The 16,503-nt window shown below is 34.5% G+C and overlaps 2 protein-coding genes across 2 annotated transcripts in view; one reads left to right on the top strand and one right to left on the bottom strand.

Annotated features, from left to right (window-relative positions):
• The first annotated feature begins 2,449 nt into the window (after nucleotides 1-2,449).
• LOC128214708 (protein eyes shut homolog) lies at nucleotides 2,450-15,015 on the top strand. The gene is made up of 5 exons (XM_052921328.1): nucleotides 2,450-3,422; nucleotides 8,468-8,641; nucleotides 9,250-9,393; nucleotides 9,811-10,029; nucleotides 12,947-15,015. Exons 1-5 carry the CDS (start codon nucleotides 2,642-2,644, stop codon nucleotides 13,072-13,074), a joined length of 1,446 nt encoding a protein of 481 aa, XP_052777288.1. The 5' UTR covers nucleotides 2,450-2,641; the 3' UTR covers nucleotides 13,075-15,015.
• A 987-nt stretch (nucleotides 15,016-16,002) lies between these two features.
• Nucleotides 16,003-16,503, bottom strand: part of LOC128213260 (alpha-(1,6)-fucosyltransferase-like) — a 17,625-nt gene continuing 17,124 nt past the window's right edge. The window contains exon 12 of the mRNA XM_052918845.1: nucleotides 16,003-16,503. This exon is cut by the window's right edge and continues 397 nt beyond it. The gene's annotated coding sequence lies outside the window, so the exon portion shown is untranslated.

A 16,503-nucleotide genomic window follows, 5' to 3' on the forward strand; every position in this document is an offset into this window, starting at 1 on the left:
TAACGTGAGAAAAAAAGTTACGTTTCTTATAAGGAAAATAAACGTTAGAAAAACGTTTCTAAAAAGAAAAAGAAAATTGGATGGACGAGACCATTGTGTATTCGATTAAGTGACCATATCCAGTGTTCGAGTGCAAACAAGCCTGTTTTTGAAATCACAAACTATTTAGTGTCAAAACCTTTAAAGATAGGAAATAACGAATGGTCTGAGATGGTATAACCATGCTTTCATTCACTGGCATGTGTTAATAAAAATAAAAAGAGCGCCAACTGTCACAACTAATTCACGCCCGTCCTAAATTTAGGATACCAAAATTGGTGAAAAGTGGTTGTACGCTAAGCTAAATTTGAGAGATCGGACACTGTGAATGTGGATGGGAATGCAATTTTGATCATTGTGCTACGTTCTATTTTTATTTAATGATTATTACATTTTCAGATAGAGGAAACAAGAGTATCGCTGGAAGCGATGGATGCTCCCCATACGCCTTTTTTCCTATGAAAAGGCAGACATTGTAATACAATATGGTGGTAAAAGGTGAATGGTTGTATCATTATTGACAACAAGTTGAGAAAAAAAAGTCATAACATATAACAGGTTTGAAAAGTAAATTTTTAGTAAGTTTCAAGCAACGAAATAAAATAGCAGAAATTGAAATTCATAAATATCAGTAGAAGAGGAGTGATGCATGATGGTCAGAATATACATTTTTTTAAATGTCATTGCAATACCATGTTTCATTTGAATCCCTTTAAAATAAATCCAAATATAGCCCAAACAAGCACCAATTATGAAAAAATATCAGGTAAAGGGAAGATAACTAAATAAATATGCAGGGTGAGATTATTATTATTTTTTGGTAGTACGATTTCTTCATTGTCAGCTATTTATATACCAAGTTTCGTTAGAATCTCTTAAGTATTTTCAAAAAGGCACCCATTAACGAAAATATCAGGTTCAGGGGATATAACTTAAAACATATGCAAGGCAGGAATATATAATGGACTGCACTGCCTCATTGGCATATATATAAATGTCTATTATATAATGTAAACATATAAATGAGACCACTGTTATCGTTCCTTATTGATTTACCTGCCCTTTGTCTGCGGCTTTTTCATTCGTTTATTTCTCGTAGTTGATTGATTTCCATTTTAAACACCATTTATTTTATTAAGATTTTTTATATTTGCAAGAGTTAATATAAAAGGACTTTGCACAATGCCAATAAACTGAAAGTTTTTGGGACACTTAGGCACTAACAAAATATCGCATAATGGTTGAAATCCTTTTTTAACAAATGGGATGACAGTGTTTTTCAAATTACTTTGGACGTTTAATTTGCATATTGATCGGCGTTTTATTTGCTGTATTTATATCTGGATATTCTGTAAATAAATCTTGAATCTTTATAGGTTGAATCCCCAAAATATTAGTCGTTCATATTAAAGATAATACCGTTTGTCACGTCTTATTTTATCTGAGTAGTGTACATCATTGAACAAGACGTTTTAAATGAAATTTGCCCTTGAAATAACAGTGATGTATTAAGTACATTAGAAGTTTTCGAAAAAGGATAAATAAACATGTAAAACATAAGAATAATGACTACTAGTCAGAATACTTAAAGATGCACTTACTCCCAAATAAGATTGAACAATATTAATAAATTGTTTTAATATTAAAAAAGATGAATAAATGTCGTAAACAATAGTTCTTATAAAGGATACCGTGTTTAATTTGAAAGGAATGAGCATAAAACACGGTATTTTTACCTTATGAGACTATAGTAGAACGCAGTAAATATTTTAGCATTCACCAATTATTTAATATTTTGGCGCATTCTGCTATTAAATACATGGTTACAGTATTGTTAGAAGTTATTAATATTTTCCATAATTGCATTTTTTAGTAAGTCGTTAAAGGTTTATATGTCAAAATTGAGGTTTTATACATGTGTATGTATTGATTTTGAATAAGAGTGTCACTTTAATATACAAATAACTAAGTTCATTTTCCATTATTTACTATCCCTTACGCAAACACATGTTTATTGATAGACGAGTAATATTAAATGTTAAGGAATAGATGTTAATAAGGTGGGGCTTTGCGTCAGTAACAAAATAACTTAAGCCATTATATACGTTATTACTCGTGACCATATTCCTAATTTATCGCTGATTATATATATATATATATATATATATATATATATATATATATATATATATATATATATATATATATATATATATATATATATATATACATATATACATATAGCATACAATTTCATTCATCGTTCCTCTCAGATAAATTATCGTTTATGTCAATGATTAATTTTTGATTATTTCATCATAATTTAACTATATCCGCAATCTGATACATCCATATCATGTTACGCACATAACATTATTGTCAATAAATGGGTGCAGCTTCTATAAAACGCATTAATTTCAAGCATAAACTTTGTGGATACGGTGCATATTATTATCTTTTATCTTCTACATCAAAATTCAGCTAGCTTATCATCCAGTTCGGAGCATGGATAATGAAGCTGAGGCTGTGTTGACTCTGGCGTGATATTTAGTGAACGAACTAGGGAAGGTGTGTTATGTGAAATCATTGTACTCTGTAAATCATGCCTGGCAGAATAAACTGTGTACTATTGTTGTTTATAAAATTAGGCTGTGCGTTTGATTTTAATCCGTTTGATATTCCGGAAAAACCGGACGGACCGGCGAGCGACCCCTGTGACGCTGAGTATGTTTTACGAAATAAATCCGATCGTTTATGCGTTGGAGGGACTTGTAAGTACGGATACTGTTATAAGGAACTAGGACCAGAGTTTTGTAAATGTGACGCCTCGGCCTGGGGGTTGTATTGTGATCAAGCATGTTGTAAAGACTGCAGTGAAAACGGCATTTGTAAACAAAACTCGACCACACAGACAGAATCTTGCTCATGTAGTGGTGGATATACAGGAGAATTTTGTGAAATAAAAGGAACATGTCCCTGTCTAAACGGGCAGTGTCGCTCGAGCTCTCTGAGCGAATGTGATTGCGATGATGGCTGGTCCGGAGATGAATGTGACCTTGAAACCCCCACGATTAGCACCACGTTGGAAACAATCGTTAGGACGTATAACGTTTGTGAGGAGGCTTATAAGAAGCGCCCGTTAAATGAACGAAAGTGTTCAAATGTGATCATGGACTGTCATTTCGGCAGATGCGTCACCAAGGGCTTGGTTTATTGCAAATGTGACATTGGCGTGTCACCAGGAGACCAGCTTTGTAAAGAAAAATGCTGCAAATACTGTGGCGAGCATGGCGACTGTTACTACAACACGAAATTGGAACAAGAAATGTGCAACTGTCATGACAACTACACCGGAGACCTCTGTGAGAGCAAGAAGGTTTTCCGTAAGTTCGCTATATAAAAACCTCTGTCAGTTCCGCCAATTCCGTCAGTTCGCAATTCAGTATTTGTTTATGCATATACACGTCTGTCAGAACAAGATAAGCCGTATGTGTGCAATTGAACATTTGTTTATACAAAGAACCTCTGTCAGAACTCAAAGGCGTTCCGCAAGTTCGCTATGCAACATTTGTTTATACATTCCTGTCAGAACAAACTTAGCCGTATACATAACACCTCTGTCAGAACTCAAAGGCTTCGTAAGTTCGCTATTCAATTTTTGTTTATACATTTCGGTCAAAACAAACTTAGCCGTATACATAACACCTCTGTCAGTACTCAAAGGCTTTCCGTAAGTCCGCTATTCAATTTTGTTCATACATTTCGGTCAGAACAAGTTTAGCCGTATACATAATACCTCTGTCAGTACTCGAAATCGCTATTCAACATATGTTTATACATAAAATAACAATAATTTAAAGGGACTCGTTCAAACATTTTAGGTTTGCAATATATTTTTTTCCAAACACCAAACAGCAACTGACAGATTTCAACATGATTTTGTAAATCCAAGCTTCAACTCTTTCAAGGTTCAACGACAAAATGGGGAGTTTACTGTCATATTTTAAAATTCCATAACTTAAATTTTGAAACAAGCATTTTCGTCACAATTCATACGAAATGATTATTTTCGATATTGTGAACACATTTTTTAAAGTACTAAAAACCTGATCGTAAGACCACCTGTTTTAAATGACCACCTGTATTATTCGGGCAATACAAATTCCGTCCATACGTTTTTACTATATAAATTACATGCACTACTTGGCCACCTACCTAATGCGACCGAAGTCACTATAATATTTGATCATATAGACACTTATTAACGGCATGTACAGAGTGCACATACTTTTTTGTTGCTCATTTGAAAGAATAGAATCTGTTCACAACAGAGTGTTATATTTTGCATTATCAATATCGAGGAAAAGTTATATGAATTACGTAATAAAGAAATACTACAAAAAATTGTTTTTGCTTTGCGGTAAAATATGGAGTTTATCAGTGGAATAACAACAGTGATACTTTGATATTGTCACAGCACGATAACGAGTGAATATCTTAACTTTAAGAACTACTTTTAAAATCCATTGTACTTACTTCCCCTTGATCAAAACTAACAACGTTACCCTTAAACAAGAAAATGTGGATAAGCGATCGCTTTTCTACACTGTACCGGCGTGGGTTCGCTCCCCTTTGTAACCAGGTTTTTAATAAACGCCGGTACAATTAAGAAATAATAGAAAAACGATCGCTTATCCACTCGCCCACAGAGACTCATACTTAGGTAATTGATATTTAAACCATGATAACAAAATTGTTGACTTCAAAGACAATATATGAGCATGTATCAACATTTGTTGAAGGGCTTTACATTATTTCGTAAAAATCAGTAATAAGTGTATTATACAAATCTTGAACGAGTTCTTTTGAACGATAGCACTAAAGAAACACCGTTCTCATTACATTTGTCTTTGTTGGAGGTTAAAGTCACCTTTATGCGTGTTTTTCAGTAATCATTCAACTAAATGAGTCGTTTAATTCAATGCGGTGAAAAAGTCGAAAATATTTCTAACAGATAGCACATGTACATGTTTCGTTATATCTGGAGTATTATATCCGTATTTAATACATTTAAAAAGACGGATAAAAGTCGGACTTAAATAGTTGTTCGTTAAATCCGGTGTTTTCTTATATCCGTGGTCGTTGTATCCGGAGTTTTCTGTTTACATTTTCTTCCTTGGTCTTGGTAGACTAACTGCCACTAACCATGATTCACATGGTGGTCAAAGAGCCTCGAGCAACGTGATAGTCGAAGCCCCCTAGAAACGACTTACATGGTAGTCGAAGCCCCCTAGAAACGACTTACATGGTAGTCGAAGCCCCCTAGAAACGACTTACATGGTAGTCGAAGCCCTCTAGTAAAGTCTTACATGGTAGGCGAAAACCTCTAGCAACGTCTTACATGGTAGTCGAACGCCCCCTAGTAAAGTCGTACATGGTAGGCGAACGTCCCGTAGCAACGTCTTGCATAGTAGTCGAACGGCCCTTAGTAACGTCTTTCATGCTCGTCATATGCCCACGAGGAACATGTTACATGGTAATAGAATGCCCCCTAGCGAGTTCTTACATGGTATTCAAATGCCACCTAGCAACGTCCTCCATAGTATATTCTTTAACAGTTCGTTAATCATTGTTTATGTATTACAAACTGTATTCTCATTTTCGCGGTAATCGTGTGCATACACTTGACATATATAAGACACTTTTATATGTGTCTAGACGATGAACGTATGTTTTGGTCTTAATAAACGTCTTTTAAAATTAGGTGAACAGTCGAGAATTTCTTACAGACGGCAAATGTACATTTTTCGTTATATCCGAAGTACGTTATATTCATATGTTTTATATTGAATAAAGACGAACGAACCGGACCACCTTAGTTTCGTACTAGCATATCAAATTTGAGCTTGCCTCGTCTTTTGAAATTAGCAAATTTACTCATTATTTTTTTCTGTAATTCGGTATGACTTTGATTATTTGATCGGACTTGAAATATGTTAATAACTGACCAAATGTTTACAAAACATCACAAGTCACCATGGTTATAGTAGGTATAACACCAATAAACACAATGCAACCGTTGTTAAGCTGCCTAAGATGGAAATAGTATACCAACTCTTTTCAAACTTTAACTTGTTGAATCACACAATGCAATGACAAATTAACAGTTCTACGAAATACTATCTAAGGTTAGCTGTTACTTATCTTAAAGTGCAATAAACTGCACTTTTGCGTGATTATGTTTTGCCTCATTGAAATGATGCATGCCAGTTGGTGTGGTATTGTTGCCAATTATTGAGATGATAAAGATATTTTGCACTTTTGTATGTGATTCACGTGAAATCGTGTTTTCCAGTGGATGTGGATTGTAAAAACCATCTTGCTAAGGTTTTTTCTTGCGTTTTGTGAGATTTATTGGTTTCTAAATTGACTGCGGCTTCTATTATGTGTTTTTTCTTCTTTTTGAAGCCTTTTTTTATTTCACCGTAACATGTGTGGAATGTGGTCGGGGATCCCCAATACACTTTTCACGTCCCATATTTCATAAAAACATGATGATTTGCTTGATGTAAATGAGGAAAAGAAGATTTGCTTACCTCGGGTCGCAATTGAATTTTCATCAAACAAAACAAGTCTATTCTTGGTCATGTGAGTCCAACTATTGAAGAGCAGTGACAAATAAAAAAGAAATCTTGAGATTATTTACTATCGCACAACTGGAGATGGTTTTTACCTATTGTATTCCAGTTTTGGGACTTTGAGTGGATTAATGTGTAAATATTTTTATCAATGTAATAAATTGATACACGAGATGTGCGGCCTTGAAAATGCTTCTACAACATTTATAAAAACAAAAATAGACTTTATAATGCATAATTATATGTAATTTTGCTTCATTTATTTTTCTTTTTTCTTCCTACATTCCATGTATTTTTAACATGCTTTAATAAGTAAAGCAAGAATCTCACCCTTGGAAAGACATTTTTCCGGAGACTATGGAATATTTCCACAGACCAATCAATGGACCAATGCTGAATTCACACTTTTCACCTTAAGTATCTATGTGTGTATGCACATACGATTGGTAAATTCATATTATATCGATGGACCGATAAAAACAAAAATATGGTCGGCCCGGAAATTAAAACCCCTTTCGTACACCGTAGATCGCGATTGGAAAACTCGGGAGTCGCGATGGAATAGTATGTACTAGACTTATAATTTGAAAAGAACTAAATTCATTTATCTCCGATGCACACCATGTTATATGAATTTACCTATCGATATAACTATGCCACGAACAAATACTATACAAGGACCGTATACAAACATTCAACAGTTTTTAACGACTTTGATTTTAGGTTAACGTACACTATGTTTATCAGACAAAGGCTGTCAGGCTGTTTAACAAGAAAATTTCGTGCCTTATTTGAAAATAAATGTTGAGTAAAGAAACTGGCCATAATTGTGTCTCTCTAATACTTTGCAGTGAGAAAATATTGTTTTAAGAACGGATGTCTGTTCTGTGCGTCTGTAGTAGTTTTGTTTCTGTGCGTCTGTTGTAGTTTTGTTTCTGTTCCTCATGTTCTTAACCTCTTAAATGAATTTCTTAAAACACGGGTCAAATGTTCACAAGACGAGGTAGAGAAACCCGCATTCAAGTCGCGCCGGACAAAGGTCAAGGTAACATTTAAAGGTCAAAGATTCGAGCCATAGATTTCGTGCCATATCTGCTAAACCCAATGAATGATATTTATGAAATTTCCGGAATATCAACCTTCTAAAGACATCGGATATAAAACTTGTGCTCGATTCAAGCCATCTGAAATCTATTGTCATAGTTTACTGTCGTGGAACAGAATGAGACAAAAATGGGGGATGTCATTTCGTTTACGTTCAACAAGCCGAATAAAGAAATTCAAAAGAACATCGGTATTAGTTTCAAAATAAAACCGACTTCTTTACAACTTGATAGGGTATAGTGTAGTATAATAGGCAGTTACATTGGCACATACAGAGAGAGCACATTATTGGTAACACCCCTACGCACAGCGTGCAGAAGGTAAAAAAGTCAGCTCTCTACGTGCTTATCAAATATTGCTCTTCCTAAGCGAATTTGTGACCACTGTGCGCAGGAGTGGTAACTTTAAAATCGACTTTTCATTTTTGTATCCAGCGATATTCCGATTGGTTCACTTAAAGAAGTTTGTCATACGTGCTACTTTGTATAACACAGAATCGATACAAAATACTGCAGGAAGTTTATATCATAAAATATTTATATGGCCTCCCTTGTCAGTCTTAATTGAACAAAAGAACTGAATGGTGACCTAGCGAAAAGCGTCCTATTGATTGTAACTCTAAACGGCATACATCATTTGTTAATAAATACCTTGCAATAAATACTATTTTCGTCTTCTTATTTCAGCCTCCACCGAACCTCATAAATATCCCCGATGGGTTTACTGGGTACCAGGCGTCTGCGGTTTCCTCCTTGTCGCCTTGGTAATCTTGCTCGTCATTATGCCCTACTTTCTGTGGCGGAGGCGAGTGATACTCGTAATGAAACTCGTGCACTACTTTAAGGGATACGAAGATGATGGTAAGTGCTTTGTGTTGGGTTATACTATATTTTTGCTTCTGGGCTCGACTCTGAAGCCAAATGGTAGCCTCAATATCAGTCAATTTCGAGTCAATTGAGCCCAATTTATAATAAAAAATGTGATCTTTAGCTTAGGTTGATCCTGTTATAAGGGACTTAAGATTGTTCTAAATATTGAGGCCAGTACTGACCCACAAAAATAGTTCTGATGAACAAATAGTGTTCATACGTACACTCGCTTTGGCAAGAGATTGCACTAGAACACGTTTCATTGTTGCAGACATATTGTTCATACGTACATGCGTACACTCGCTGGCACGATATTGTGCGGGAGTAAGCCTCTCGTTGATGCACAAATATTGTTCATACGTACACTCGTTTTTGGCACGAGATTGCGCGAGAGTGTGCCTCTCATCTGATGCACAGATATTATTCGTATTATCCGTTGGCACGAAATTGCGGTAGAGTGTGTCTGCACAGATATTGTACGTACGTATTATCCGTTGGCACGAAAGAGTGATAGAGTGTGTCACTCATCTGATGCAAAATTATAAGTATACACTTCCGGATAATAGACATTAAACGGCCTATTCAAACACTTTTTTCAGACGACAGCAAATGGGACGCCTTCATATCTTACAAGTCAAACACCCCGGATGAGGATTTTGTCGTGCACACGTTGTTTCCCAAGTTGACACTTGAACTTGGCTTTTCTGTAAACGTGCACTTCAAGGACTTTACGCCAGGGGAAGGTTAGTATGAACTTGTGGTTTTGTGTTTAAGAATAAAAGAAAATATGTTAGTACAATGCTATGTTAAACAAGTTTAGTCATCTGGCTTATATCTCGCCAATGGTTGATTCACAATTAATAATACAGAAAGAACTCTGACAACCGAAAATCAATTAAGCAGATTACAGCCGCCTAATTTCCATTTAATGTCAAAAGCAAATGGTTTTATTAAGTGAGGTCTTTAGAAGCTCGCCCATGCGCATTCACTATTATGAAGACCTTCGCGGGGCATTTTCCGCTGAACACTAAGGATTCATTTTTGGTCATCTAAACGATTATTTGGCGCTTGAATTTTTATCATTGAGATACCAAGACTAAACACTTACTAGAATTCAACATTCATCAATAACATATATATGTTTTTTCTTCCCGCTACAGAGATTACAAACAACATCATCCACGCAGTAGAAAACAGCAGGAGAACCATTCTGATCGTCTCCCCAAACTACTTGGCCTCCAACTTTGCCAAGTTTGAGTGGCAGACCGCCCAGCAACGCATGTTGGAGCGTCGACATCGCATCATCCCCATCTTGCTGGAGGATGTCTCCTCATATCACGAGTCAATGGACCCGAATCTAAGACAGATTCTAGCTTCTGGTAAGCCAACCAAATATTTAGAATGACTTTAATTGAGGAACTTTGATCTTTAACCTTTAACATACTTTAATTTATATGTTTATGTAATTTGCCCTATCAATAGCGTTTATCCTATCCCGAATCGAGGGACTCTAATCATAGACAAATTTCTGAGTCTGGTAAATTAACAACACATTAAGAAAGTCTGTAACCTTTAGCCTATGGTAGACATATTTAAGATTCTGATAAGTCAACCAAGCAGTTTGACTCTGGCAAGTCAACCAAGCAGTTTGACTCTGGCAAGTCAACCAAGCAGTTTGAATCTGGTAAAGCAACCAAGCAGTTTGAATCTGGTAAGTCAACTAAGCAGTTTGAATCTGGTAAGTCAACCAAGCAGTTTGACTCTGGTAAGTCAACCAAGCAGTTTGAATCTGGTAAGTCAACCAAGCAGTTTGAATCTGGTAAGTCAACCAAACATTTTGAATCTGGTAAGCCAACCAAGCATTTTGAATCTGGTAAGTCAACCAAACATTTGAATTTCTGTAATCGAGAGCCTTTGGTCTCTAACCTAAGACCATTTCAAGATTCTGGCAAGTCAACCAAGCAGTTTGAAAGTCAGTAATAGAAAAACTATGGACATCTAATCTAATAAATTCTAGACGACTTTTGAAAGTCAAACAAGCACTTGGAATGTGTGTTATTGTGAGCCTATGATATTTACCTTAAATATACTATTTTATTTTAATGGAATGACAAATCGCCTAAATAACTCATTTTAATCCTATTTCGAATCGGAGGAACCTTTTCTAGTTTCTAACTTCCTTAAGACAACGGAGAATCTCTAGTCAATAAATCATCATTACCTGCTCTCCAAATTATATGTATCCATAACGTATTTGATTTTTGTTAAATCACAAACTATCTTTTTGGGACTGAAGTTAGAATAAAATAATATCCCGCTTTAAAATCAGAGTTTTCGATCCGACGATAAGTTTCCTGCTTTTCAAAGTCAACAAATCTTTCTTGGTTGAGCCATTTATCTGGATGTTTTTTATATTTAAACAAGCCATAGCCTTCAACACGTGCAAATCATCTGAAATATATCCTGATACCCAGATTTTTGGTTCTGGTAACTTATCAGGGATTTTGATTAAGTCTTAACCATGGCGAAAATGGCGAACGAAAATAATATCTGTAAACCTTAAATTGCAAGTCTACTGACCTATATCCTTAGACATGTGTTTAGTTCTGGTAATTTGATGGAGTAGATGACTTGGTACAAACTATGTCTGTTTACGAAGAATGATCCTTTATGAAAGCTCAGTTTACGAAAGGTTTCTGTTTGAACAACAATTTGAAGGGGAGTGTGATGTGTCGGTGTTTATTGTATCTGTTATATCTGCTTTGTTTTGTATGTAGTCTCTTTTGGTTGTTTTGTATGTGGTCCGTTGTCGTTTAATATAATATGATATGTATGCGTAGCTTTGCGTTCGGTTTTTCTCCGTTGTTTAGTACATTACATGTGTCTCTTTTTGAGTATATGTAGGGCTTTGACCTCAGGGTCATCCATATTTTTTTATGTCTGATGTGCTTTCCCCTGAAGTATTCATTATATTATCAAAACTCAGATCCATTGTTCACAAGTGAAATGTTATCATAGAAAATTGAATGTTTTAGTTTGAATGTATTTGATTTTTTTTCTAATTCATAAAACAAAGTTAATGTTTAAGTTTGAATGTATTTTGATTTTTTGTCGAATTCATACAAATTCTAGTTAACATTAATTTTTCATAATCATCGTAGCAATGTGTTTTCATTGATTATGGTGATTTCAAGAGAAGCACTGAATTCAAAGAATACGATATGTTTCATTCTTCTTTCCTTTAAACTTTTTCAGGCAGCATTTCAAGTTGTTTATGATTTATGTGACTTTATGTTATTCTTCTACCTTTTCTAACATGAATTATGTACAATGAAACAATGGAAATTACAGGGACTTTCCCATAAGTCTAAAATTAACCAAGAACCCGTTTAAATGCGTAATGAGCAAAACGTTTGGTCTTGACGCGACAAACAAAACCAGTGACACAACTATACAAGACAAAACCTGAACATGTTTATAAAACTTGTTTATTGGGTAACAAAATTGTTTTATTGTTGGTTTTCCAAAAGATAAGTCGGCGACAGGCTGCGCTCGGGCTTTCGACATAAGCGTTTAGAAAACCAAAACTAAACACTTATTATTACCTAAAAACAAGTTCTATGTACTTGATCGATAAATTAAAGCTACTTTCTTTTAGTTCAGCAAGAAAATCCCGGTGAGTGCATATATACTATCCATTACGCATGCGCGAGCTTCTAAATAACTTACTTGATGAGACCAATAAATGACTAAATGCGTTATTAAATGGAAATTTGGTCGTTAATTTCTGATTAAGGTACATAGTACAATATCTCGAATGGCTACGTTGAATACCATTTTGTATGTCAAAACAATATTCTTTTGGGACCTGCTTTGATTTGCTTCAGGCACATTGTCTTATAATTCAAAGAAAGTTTCTTATGTACCCGTATTTGACTTGTTCTAGTAAAATATGTAGAACAGCCACGTTATGTTCCCTTTCTATGTCAAAAGATTCCTATATGGCCGTCTTTGATTTCTTTCAGAATTTGCCCGTCTTTGATTTGTTTAAGTATCATTTATCGACTAATCATATTGAATCCCATTTCTATGTCACGATAGATTCTTATGGTTACTTGCTTAATTTATTTTAGTCACATATGTCTAATGGCTACGTTGAATTCCCTTCCTACGTCAAGATTGACACTGATTTGCCCTAATTTATTTTTATTTTAGTCACATACATCACATGGTCTCGTTGAATTCCCTTTGTATGTCCAAATTGATTCTTATGTGCCTGTCTTTGATGTATTTCAGTCACATATATCGAATGGCCACATGATGAAACTGCTACACAGAAGAAAACAGACAAATTTTGGAAGAGAATCGAACTGTCGATGCCGAAGAAAAAACAGAAACGCACTGAGATCCAAACGATTATTTAAAAGACATACCGAGTGATAAAACAACAGCTACTTTTGTTAAATCTGACTCGGTAGAGCTGACAACGGATAACGGTGAAGAAAATTCCCGACCTCCCTATCTGCATGAAAACTCTGGTATATACTGTTCAATTAACGAAAATGAAAGACCCAACCCTGAAGAAGTTTACAACACAATCAATTAATGAGGCTGGTATTGAAGCAAGATTTCAAAGTATTTGAACATACCAAGAAAAAATCTAAGGACGCATACTATCTAACACCAAACACAGAATGATGAAAGTTCCAACAATCTAGAAAACCATATTACTTTAACCGAGGAAAACTCAGACGGGAGGGAAATAAAGTATCTTAAGATTTCGAATGTGTTAATAATGTACAATTGTTTATTTTTTTCATGAAACTTTGTCTGATTATGTAAAGAATACTTTAAAATGTTCGTTCCGGTTGAGGTAAAAAAAGAATGGGTTTAGACAAGAATAAACATAATACTAGACATTTGATACATACTTTGATACTTTTGTCAATAAAGAGATTGGAAGGAAAACCAAGGAATTGTACCGGTGCAGATGTATTATCATAATAGCGAAGGGGACATAAAAGTGATAGGCGTTTGTTTATGTGAGTGTGCGTGTATTATCATAATTGCGAAGGGGACATAAAAGTGATAGGCGTTTGTTTATATGAGTGTGCGTGCCTGTACGTTTATGCATGGGTCCAAAGCATTTTTGTCTGGAACATAACTCTAAATTGGTTTGATAGATCATATTGAGGTTAAGGGCAGTTGGCAGGAACCGTAACTATGGCTGCGGAGTATAATTTCAAGTGTAAATATTGACTTCAAAGTTCATATACAAATACATCTTATTTAGGAGAAGTGCAATACATTGGATTCTGAACTCTGGTGCGGAATGCTTTTATTTATTACCTTTTTATCAATTACCACCCTTTGTCAATGCGGCGGAGATATTTAACTTCATTCTGAGGGAGATATGGCAGTCTGTGACTGTCTGTGTCAGAGAGTCAAGTTAGCATATCCGATATTTGGACAGTGGTGTGACTTCGTAGATTTGTAGAATATCTTTGTAGAATTTTTATTTAATTGTTTTAAATCATAAAAGTGGGTTTCGCTTAAATATTTCCTCTATACTGGATCTTTGCTTAATATGTTTGCTTTTAGGTATGTTGCTGTAGTTTTCTTTTTGTTTTTGCTGAATTGATGTGAATGATACTATATGGTTGTAATAACACTTAGTTTTGTATAACTTACAACATGTTATAAAAATGTATGTATAAAGTTTTTTATTCTTTTCCGGCAATTATTTTTCAAATTTAAGTTGGATTCAAACGAAGCAAAAAACCAAAATTGACTTTTATCCGAAAAAAAAACATTGTACTTGATCGTCCAATTTGTGCACTATATTGAGACAAATGTCAACAAATCACGTGACTAGTGCTTCTGCGACGGCACATCTGCTCCAACGGAATGTTTGACTCGCGAATTGTGTCTCCGGTACCTCAAATTTTTAACGTTTGTAAAGCGATTATTGTCACACTTCTTTTACTATGTTCAACGATGAACTTGAATTAATCAATTTCGATCGATAGCTCTTAGATCGCTTGTTTAACGAAAATACCAAAAAACTATCATTATTGCACGTAAATGTTTTGAATATTACTTATTTTAATTTGGTTATGTTTTAGCAACCAAAATATACTATTTCTCCAAATGTTGTATAACACATGCAATGCTATTATGCTTTTGTGTGCACTTATTATCTTGCGAGGTTTTGCCATAATGATTATGTTCTTCGAATACTTTTGAATCTGAATCTCACCTGTACGGATATTGTTGTACATTTTACGTCGGAAATGTTTGTTAATATAATTATGCTTATTTTTATATGTTTTATTATCACCTTGAATAAAAAAGAATGTTGAGTATCCCTCTTTAAGTAACTATAATTTTGTCATATCTGTATTATGGCGAAATTTTACTCTTTGTTTACGCGTGATATTTTGTATCATTATCATGTAAACTTTGACTTAACTATTTCACAAAATGTACATACATTTCAAATTATATTTATCGTTTTATTAAGTGTCCATCACTGTCATGACTTTTTGTAATTTTGATCATTCATGAAATCACCAGGAAGCTATTGAATAATAATTTGCTCAATTATGAAAGCGTATTTTTTGCACGAATACTGGGTTGAAAAAACCCCACATTCATGAAGGTTAAAATGTGTTGGAACTAAATGAGAAACGAAAACATAAACTTAACAATGCAGAGGTGCCTTCCTCGATACTTTTGCACACGTTATTAAAACAATTCAATACACTCATAAAATGCGTCGCTTTATGGATAGTAAAGCATAAATTAGATATTAATAGCTATCTAAATATCAACAGGCGTTTTGTTTGTGAAAGTTTAATACTCAAATAAATTTGTGCGTGCTTTCATTTCATTTCCAGAGGTCATCCACGAGGGTGACAAAGTACGAAATACATCCTAAATCATATAAATTTTGCGGGCCATCCAAGGTCGATAAAAAGACACAATATAGCAATAACAGAACATTGATAACAATATGTAATTGAGTGGGCAATATTGAAGACATTCGCAATATATACTATTGTCGTTTGTATTGATTGTGTATGAGCCGCATTAAATTTGACGAAAATATGGGCCTCGTATTATATTTACTATTTATGCGTCCTACTTGTACATTGCAATAATTCAATAAAAAATAGTTAAAATGTGTAATGTTCTTTACAACGTTTCAAATTGTAATACTTATTTTGTCGAACAAAACACAATTTGTTTCAAATACAAAGTTGATTCGAATACTTGACGTTATTGTCATTATATATTATAATGCTATAAGTCCAACAATGCTCCATATGATAAAAATGTTCAGGCTTTGATCGAATGTCGAAATATTCACACCCAGACATTCGGCAAGCGGACATCTACAATATGAATTCCGCAAATGGAATTTAAGTTCAACGGCAATGTTCACATACACATAAACGTGTAACTAAATTTTAAATATGCCTGTCATCTGTTTTTCCATATCCAACAGTGAAAATACGGAACCTCTTTTTGAAAAAATCCGTATGTCGGTTTCCAAACCCGTATCAGCATAGTAGCATGTGATGAGTTCTACTTTATACAGACTGACGTTTATTCATATTTTTCTTACAATCATAACTTGATATTCAGTAATATCTTTTCAGGAACGTACTATATGTTCTAAAGAAATAACTAAGAACGTAGACAATTGCTGATTTGAGTTTATATTCAAGAAAAGGCACTAAATCATTAATGCGGTTGATCTATGACGTCATTTCTGACATGAAAACTCCAGCAGTTGTCGTGTAGATTCTTAATGCAGTTTCTTGCTTAAAACTAAAAGCGATGCGTTT

Source organism: Mya arenaria, chromosome 13 (assembly GCF_026914265.1).
Source record: "Mya arenaria isolate MELC-2E11 chromosome 13, ASM2691426v1".
NCBI lineage: Eukaryota > Metazoa > Mollusca > Bivalvia > Myida > Myidae > Mya > Mya arenaria.